The sequence below is a fragment of the Nematostella vectensis genome, chromosome 7 (genome assembly GCF_932526225.1).
Source record: "Nematostella vectensis chromosome 7, jaNemVect1.1, whole genome shotgun sequence".
NCBI lineage: Eukaryota > Metazoa > Cnidaria > Anthozoa > Actiniaria > Edwardsiidae > Nematostella > Nematostella vectensis.
The window spans coordinates 10,690,051-10,698,825 of record NC_064040.1 but is presented as its reverse complement, the minus strand read 5'-3'; the positions used below and the strand labels follow the sequence as shown (position 1 = coordinate 10,698,825).

Genomic DNA, 8,775 nt, shown 5'->3' with positions numbered 1-8,775 from the left:
GGACAGCCCGTACACGGCATACAATGTTCCGTCAAAGGTTAGTACCGCTTACGATACGCAACGATGAAGTCATCATCTAAGATTGAAGAACTTTAATTGATCGTAGATCCTTTGATCAGACTTGAGTTTACTTGCAGGCGTTTACTCAATGGCTTCGTACTGAAAGACGACGCTTCAAGACGGTCGGTTGCCTCTTTATTTGTCTGACCGTCTGACGAAAGCAAAACCAAAACACCGGCAAGCAAAGAGTAGGTAGTTTTTACGATCATAACCTGTTGCGATCTAGATATGATGAGCACGTTTAATAGTAAATGCGTCGTTTTGCACGTCATGGGACGCTACTACCAAAGTGGACTCTCAATAGGAAATTCAACGGGTTTATGCGTCTATTACAGCAAACTCCCGATAACTCGAACCAAATTTGACCTGGGGGGGACTCCCCACAAAAATAGACGAGGCTGATCGTCCTATCTTTTAGGGTATAAAATTTCTACAAACTGATACCTCTTAGGGGTGTTGAAGGCTTTTTCTGAAGGTCTAATATTTAACAAACTATCTCTTAGGGTCTAAAATTCGACCAACTGCTATTTCTTAGGGATTGCTTAAAGGTTACAGTACAGAAACAGCAAGAAAATATTGGGGGCACAGCCACGCCCCTACTGGTCATTTCCTTATTATTTTTTAAAGTATACGGGGGCCTCCAGTGCCCCCCCCCCCTATACGACCATGTACTGCTAGTTCGAAGTAAAGAAAAAGACAAATGACACTAAACAATTCAAAATCAACAAAAAGAAATGGTGGAAATCGTATTTTATTTGATGGCTGTTCTGACAAACTTTAATCTTACCCAACACGGTAAACCGCAAAAGGCAGTTAGTATCTTTTTACTAGTGTTTATCTCATGCGTAGTGCAAAATAGTATACTATTCAACCTCGTTCCTTCTGATACCTTCTACATGACCCCTGTCATTGGCTTATAGAATCCTCTGTTGGTTAAAACATGCAATACGAATGTGATAGCTCTGCACAACCCCACTGTGATTGGCTCATAATATAATATCCACAGCTCTGATTTACTGAAAATGCAAAATCATTTTGACAGTTCTAGACAATCGTCACCCTGATTGGTTCATAGAATCCACAGTTTTGATAGGCTAAAACACGCAGAATCGTTAAGGACAGCATTCCAAGTTTTGATCGGTTGAGTGGTATAACTAGAAAGACTTCAGGCAAGCTGTAGAAAAAATAGATGGTCTGCGAAGGCGTGGTGTAGACAAGGTATGAACCAACACAAGGTTGAGAAGGTATGTTACTCTGTGAAATAGAGTGGTTGCGCAACCACAAAAAATCGTTGTGACAGTTCTATACAAGGGTAACTGTGATTGGTTCAAAATATCCCCACTGCTGATTGGCGGAGATGTGCTGATTATACTTTGAGGCCGTGGCATTGTTCAGTTGGCAAATCCCGTTGTCTTGACCGCTGTTGTAATTTACCGACTTGCATCTTTCACCTAATACTAGACAGTATTCAACGCACTGTGTGGGGGAGGGGACAGGAGATTCCTGGTAGAACACGTGACCCGTGAGATGGTGACCAGGCCTTTGATGGAAAAGGACGTCCAATGGCGTCTCGATATCTTTCCCTGAAAAACACAAACAAGACGAGCACAATAACGAGAAGTCATAACCACCTAAGAGAATTTGGAATGATATCTAATGAGTAACTTAGGTACTGCGACAATTGTTTTATTTTCATCTTATTTTAAAATTGTACCATAAAACATTAGCACAAATTCTATTGGGCTGGATACTAAATGTGTGAACGAACCCCGGCTTCTGGACGAAACGACCAGATACCCCGGAGGGACCCCGATGATACTTTAGTTTACTCATAGAGCCTTGAATTTATATATGATGATAAAGAAGTTTTTTCACAGAGCCTTTGATTGGTTTCCTTTGATTTATATCTTAGCTTCTGCTATAGTATATCTGTATTGAAATATGTTACGTGAGTTTACTCGGAGAGCCTTTGATTTATATCTTAGCTTCTTTTATAGTATTTACGGAGTTTACTCATAGAGCCTTTGATTTTTATCTTTGCTTCTTCTATAGTATATATGTATTTTAATATGTTGTGTGATTTATATCTTAGCTTCTTCTATAGTAGAGTGGTTTCAAAAACCCGTGAAATACTATTTAGTTTATTTAGTACTAATACACTGTAGTCATTTTGTTCTATTTTGTTCTGGCTTGACTATAACATTTTAACAATTATATTTTGTTGCACTGGATTTTGAAAACCACTCTATATATGTTTTTTAATATGTTACGTGAGTTATATCTTAACTCCTTTTATAGTATATATGTATTTATATATTTGCTTCCTTTATAGTATATATGTATTTTAATATGTCACGTGACAATATTTCTACCAAGCACCCGTGTTAAGTGTAAGGAGGTAGGTCACTTCATTGCCATAATGCACGCCATCTTCTCAAGACCCTACACAACTGAACCTCTTCCTATTGTCTATCTAGATAGCCATTATTACTCGCCATTTAATTTGCTGTTAACTCAGGCAACTCTAGCAGAGTTCCATTTTTCATCTGGAAAGTTATTTTCTTATGCAGTTGTTCTAGGTGTCTAGGTGGGAATGCCGCTGAAATCACAGATACCTTGCTCGGTAGAAATCCTCAGCTTGCCAGAAGGAAGTCCCAGGAACTTGTACACGAAATACCCGTAACATTGACGAACTGTCACTAAGGCCTCGTGCTCACAAGAACCGCTCCTGTTAGCGAAACACAGGTCACGTGTTACAGGCCCAGTCTCCCTCTGAGGATGAGAACCATTCATCCAACCACTAAGTCCCAGACTGCTTTGCGGGCAGCGAGTCGTAATTTGTCTTGCAGCTCCGCCATCCAGGCGGTACCAAGTACGGTTTGCAGCCTGAGTTAACTCGTGAATTGGAACGAAATTGAAACATGGCGAGCTTAGTTCTAAAACGGAGAAAAAAAAATTAATTTCAGCATTCGAAAGAGCTCGTAGTACTAGACCAATTGCTCGCACTCGTTCTTTTCTAAACTTCCCAGTATTGATGCGGATTCAAACAAATTTCATTATACTTGGCTAACTGACATTGTTTGATAGAGCTTTACTTTCTATAAAATTTAAGCCCCACTTGTATAAACATACATATAAAAAATAATTTTCTAGGGAGAGCTCAGCATTCAATGGCGATAAAACATGCATAAAGTGATAAAGGACAAAGATTAAAAGCAAGTGGAATAGAAAAAGCAAATTTTCAAATAAATTAATAAACGATTTGTGTCTGAATACGCGTATTCATAAATCTCGTCCATGGTCGTGATCACTTGAGAGGGTTGTTCAACATCAGGTAGCGCCTATTGTCTATGTCCTTTGAAGTTCGCCGGGTTTTGTAACCATTCCCTTATAAACTATGATCAGATCCACTCCACCTTAGCCAGTTTTTTTACCCATCTCTCACATTTTTCCATGATCTTTTCGCCGTCACCAAAGGGATTTATCGGCCAAGGATGCGCATGCGTATTTAGCCAGTTTTTCTAGCCGTAGCCTTTAACATTGGACTGTGACAGGCTCCGCTCGCGTCTCCTATATGATTATCTCCTGTGTTTAGTCGTGTGTTTGCCTTACCATCACAGGCTGCGCTCGCGTCTCCTATATGATTATCTGCGTCGTATAACGCTTGCGTCTAGTCGTATGTTTGTCTTACCATCACAGGCTCCACTTGCGTTTCGCATCTCATTCCGGCTGAGAGCTGTTTTGTAGATCTGTAAGCATGTGATGCAACCACGGTAGGTTTGACTTGCAATTGCTGGAGTCACTGCTCCAAGGCGGATCTAAGGATGGTAACAATATAGACAAATCCTTAAGAAAATAAAGACATCTCTATCAAAAAGCAGTTATCTAATGCACTTTATATGACTGAAGACTTATCACACAGCAAATTTCCTTTAAATTACCTTAAGCAAAAATGTTCCAAAACTAAACGATTTAAAAGATTTAAAGTCGCCTTTTTTGTGTCGCGGTAAATCGCACCTAAATAATGTTAAATTCAGTTATGATCCCCTTTCTCAGCCATGGTAAAAAAAGTTAGGTGCCAATGTTTATTATATATTTATTAATCGTACCTCTCCGTTTGTTGCCGTCTCAAATGTTCCGATGTATATCTCCCTGACAGTTACTCCATCCAGAAAGAGCTTTAAGCGTCCTGATGTATATTCATAGCTAAACCCCACGAAGTACCAAGTATGCCAAATGAGATCTTCACTCGTTGTAAAATCAGTGTCCGTAAGCAAAAGAGTCATTACTTTTACGTATAACTGTGGGGTTGTTGATCCCAAAATCCACAAATGAACGCCCCAATTAGAGCGATAGTATTGGACAATTGGACCTTCCATTTCAGGGCGTACCCATGTCAGTATAGTGAGGGAGTATCTGCAAAAAAAAACACACACACAAACACACACAGGTTGCACAAATAAAATAGAAAAAAAACCGGTTGTTCAACCGTTTTTTAACATTAAATAGATCGCGTTTCAGCCGCCTAATTAAGGCCAGTAAGGCAAAAAATCTAATAAAATAAAATAAATTCCCTAACATTCTCACCCACCCACCGTCACCCCCTGTGAAGCATCCTTTGCCCACCCAAGCGCTATGAATTGGAGCCCAAAACAAGCATTACCAACCTATTACTGGAGTTTAGTTTACTTTAGAGAATGTTTCGATTGCCAACTTTAGCTTGACAATAATGACCCTGACTCTTACCTTGTGTCGATCATTGCGTGGTAAGGGATCTCGATGTAGCTACTGGACGTCCCAGAGAAGTAATACGCCCCATCCTCTCTTCCATCAGGTCCCTTGACAAGTGTCACGCCAGACGCGATTCCAGCCGGAAGATCATTGCCGCTGATGTCACGTGTCTCGTGGACAGCATTCAAAGGGTAGAAGGCCACAGGTTTGGGTGCTCCTTCGCCTGAAAAGTATAGCGCAAAAATTTTAAAAATATAAATATATTCGCCGATATTTTGAATATCTCCCTAACACATGGACGTAGTTTCACTTTCTATATTCTAAAATAAGCTACAGTTATGGATGCCAATAGGGTGATTTAGATCCACGACATCGGCGAGAGGACGCCGCCTCGCGCAAGTTCGATTGCGCGCGCACGCTGATTTTTGCCGGCGTCCCGTCCTGAAGAGGACGTGAAAATACATAAATGCCGTCCTGAATATCAATCAATCAATCAATCAATCAATCAATCAATCAATCAATCAATCAATCAATATATTTTATTTGGTACCCTTATACATGATTATATATCAGGTTTTTTTCCAAATAGTTAAGATAAAAAGGAGGTTGTCATTATCCGTGGTGTGCATTTATTCTTTTAGGCATTCAAATCTTTTTCTTGTGCAGTCAAAAATATATTTTGCAGTTTCCCTGTTAATGATCTCGTTTCTTTGATCCATGGTAATAATAAAAAGGAAAGCTCTTTCAGATGTCATTGCATTTAAGTTGATATTAGTTTTGTCTTTGATAACACTATAGTATGCCTTTCTAATCGCGTTGTATGTAGGGCATTTTACAAGAAAGTGTTCTTCGTTTTCTATTCCATTTTTGCAAATCGTGCACCTCCTCTCATTTGGGGGCACATATGGTTTGGCATGTCTACCTGTTTCGATGGCCAAATTATGATTGCTTAGTCTTAATTTTGTGACGGCAATTCTGTGTTGTACATTATTAATTTGGGTAAGATATTTTTCAAGTTCGTAGACCACCTTGAAGGTCCTGAAAGTTCGCAATTTATTCTTTTGGCGTTGGTCTCTTCTACTATCATTGTGAATCTCACAATAGGACGAATAGGAATAGGAATAGGAATAGGACGCGACGCAGGTAGGGGGGGGGGGGGAGGAGGGGGTTGACACCCTTCCCATGATGCACTTCGTCAAAGCATATTATCAACCGCCGCGCGTCGTGATGGCGCGCAGATGATCTTAGTCATGAAGGCGGTAAGAGCAAGATGGAATAGCTTCGAGTCATTCCGAGGAAGAAACTAGCTTGACTGTCGCCGAATGCCTCGACAATGAAAATTCAAGATTTAAAACAGATGTTTTCTTTGCCTTCCAAGTATCCACGGCCTTCTCCCACGGGCCTTCATTACTCAATCCGGACGATTTAACGATTTAATCTCAATACCTATGCCTTTTATACTGTATTTACATTTTTCTTGGTAAAGGTTGCACTGATGGTCACGAGAAATTTGTTTTCTACAGCAAAAAAATAACAAAATAACGAACTTTTAAAAATAGCGTGCGCGCGCGCCGGGAATGGCGTCATTTTCGATTGCCCGTAAAGCGCGCGCAGACAGATTGAAAAATAAAATACACCTACAATAATCTCATTTTCTAGCCAAAATTGGCAAAATATTTCTTGACCTCAAGGCTTAGTTGTAGTCTAAGTTTCTTCTGGCAAATCCTCATCAAATCTGTGCTTGATATGTTATTTTAGTCAGTCAAAAGCTAAGACGGTTCGTGCAACCCCAGCAAGACAAGAAGGACAGCAAGAGGACGTTATCAATTTTCAGAGACCACTTGATTCAAGTAGTCTATCTTCAAGGCAAAAATTCGCCCCTTAGGAGTGAGGTAGTTTAAAGGGAGACTCCGATTAATAGTTTACTAAAGGCCTGATGAATCGGACTAGCTAAAGTATTAGGGTAGAGAGTCCTTAGAATACGAAATATTTGTCTTACGTACAGAAATGTAGACAAACAAGACGGGGCCTTAGTTTACATCGCAAAACTCACAACACAAATCTACTCACCATTATTACATAATGTATGAAAAAACACACACATAAGCTAGCTTCTGACTCCAACTTTAATAGGTTTCATTTTACTCATTTTACACATTTAATAAGGATAATTTGACATTTTCTTCGATGCATTTTGACAGATTTTCCCGAGAATTTCGCGCGTTTTTGCTGCTAACTTAGAAAATCACGCACAAGTGCTCACGGACAGGGTGTTAACCCCCCCTACGACGTTGGCAAAAATCAGCGTGCGCATGCAATCGAACGTGCGCGAGACGGCGTCCCCTTGCCGGCGTCGTGGATCTAAATCACCCTAATATTATATGAAGTACAGTATTACCTTTTGGTAGCGAGATGATTGTAATTATCTGAAAAAAAAAAATCATATTGGTAAGCAGTTTTAAATTGAACGATGAAATGTGAAACATCCTAGACTATGCAAAGCTCGATACAAAGGTGGTGAATTGGAAGGATTGGAAAAAAAAGATTTCAATGTTGTGAAGGTTAACAGATTGAGATGTTTACACACGAGGTGTCTTTAGCCTACACAAGGTTTTTCTCCAAATAAGCTTTCTCTTCTGATATCTCTGGATTTTGACTTGGCAAGTTTATTTACGTCCCGCCGCCCTTGGCAGGAGTATAAATGTGTGGTCTAATAAAAGTTCCTTTTAATCGGAGTTTTTAAGAAAGCTTTTCAAAGCCCAAATCTTGGCTTATACAATTTTAGCATATTTTGTTGTTTGTCAGTTAGCGTCACTTAGCAGTTTGTAGTAAATCCAACATTAACAATTTCGTGTTAGTGGGAAAGTCGATTTATCGGGGTTCCACTGTACTTATCTTGGGAGACGACTAAATACATAGAATGAATGAGACCATTTACTTATTCCAACATTTACTTATTTAAACAAATTCTAAAGTTTGACAAACTTGCCCCTTCAATAATACTTATTCTAAAAAAATATATTCAGTTTTTTTTTATTCGCATTCATCTTTTTTTTACCCCAATTCTGATCAAACTGACACCCTCGTTGGAAAAAAAACATAAAGATAATTCTGCAATTAACCGAAAGCGAATAAAAACCCTCCCTTTTCCCTTTTCAATACCAACACCGTTTTATAAGGAAAACCTTACCTGAACTAGCAGCAGAAATTCCTTCATCTTCAAACTGTGGGAGATTGGACGTATTTGATTGTATGTTTACAAATTATAAAACGTTATAAATGTTTTATTGAACATCACGAACTTTCCCAATTATCATTTGAAATGATGATTATTTATCATGAAGATGTTTTTCATTTGGGGACATTTGTTTTCTTTACTCGCAGAGAGACCAGAGGTGTACGTTTATGGATATTATACTCTAAAAAAGTTTGTCTATCCAAAACCACATGTCTGACTTTTCCTTTTGATTGTATGTTTACAAATTATAAAACGTTATAAATGTTTTATTGAACATCACGAACTTTCCCAATTATCATTTGAAATGATGATTATTTATCATGAAGATGTTTTTCATTTGGGGACATTTGTTTTCTTTACTCGCAGAGAGACCAGAGGTGTACGTTTATGGATATTATACTCTAAAAAAGTTTGTCTATCCAAAACCACATGTCTGACTTTTCCTTGCTGCTACAAAATTCTCAACTTTGATAACAGAATCTCTCGCGCTTCTTGATTAGTGTATATAACAATGTAGCAGTGGGACACTAAGACTCACTTAAAATTAACACCATGAAATACCCCCTACCGCATTCCGCCCACTTAGTTATGTTAAATCAGAGGGATGGAAAAAAATCGTGATTTGTAAAGCTAGCTAACAATAGAGGTAGCCCGGCTCCCAGTGATTGTTAATTAAAAACTAGATTTGTAAAAACAGATTTAAGACTTAAGATTTTCTAAATAGAATAGTATTTGGACAATGTCAT

General features: G+C 38.8%; 1 protein-coding gene across 1 annotated transcript; it reads right to left on the bottom strand.

Moving 5' to 3' along the window:
- Positions 1–795: 795 nt before the first annotated feature.
- Positions 796–8,141, bottom strand: LOC5518901. Its single transcript, XM_048730608.1, has 7 exons — positions 7,982–8,141; positions 7,190–7,217; positions 4,807–5,014; positions 4,170–4,476; positions 3,752–3,878; positions 2,676–2,996; positions 796–1,643 (listed from the first exon to the last, which is right to left on the bottom strand). Exons 1-7 carry the CDS (start codon positions 8,006–8,008, stop codon positions 1,363–1,365), a joined length of 1,299 nt encoding a protein of 432 aa, XP_048586565.1. The 5' UTR covers positions 8,009–8,141; the 3' UTR covers positions 796–1,362.
- Positions 8,142–8,775: the final 634 nt, after the last annotated feature.

Bases quoted from the DNA above. Each gene is read 5' to 3' on its own strand.
- LOC5518901 (XM_048730608.1), bottom strand. From the start codon at position 8,008: ATGAAGGAATTTCTGCTGCTAGTTCAG. The intron at 7,218-7,981 runs GTAAGGTTTTCC...TTTTTTTTTCAG, and splicing joins AATTTCTGCTGCTAGTTCAG to ATAATTACAATCATCTCGCT. The intron at 4,477-4,806 runs GTAAGAGTCAGG...TTTTTTTTGCAG, and splicing joins CACGCAATGATCGACACAAG to ATACTCCCTCACTATACTGA.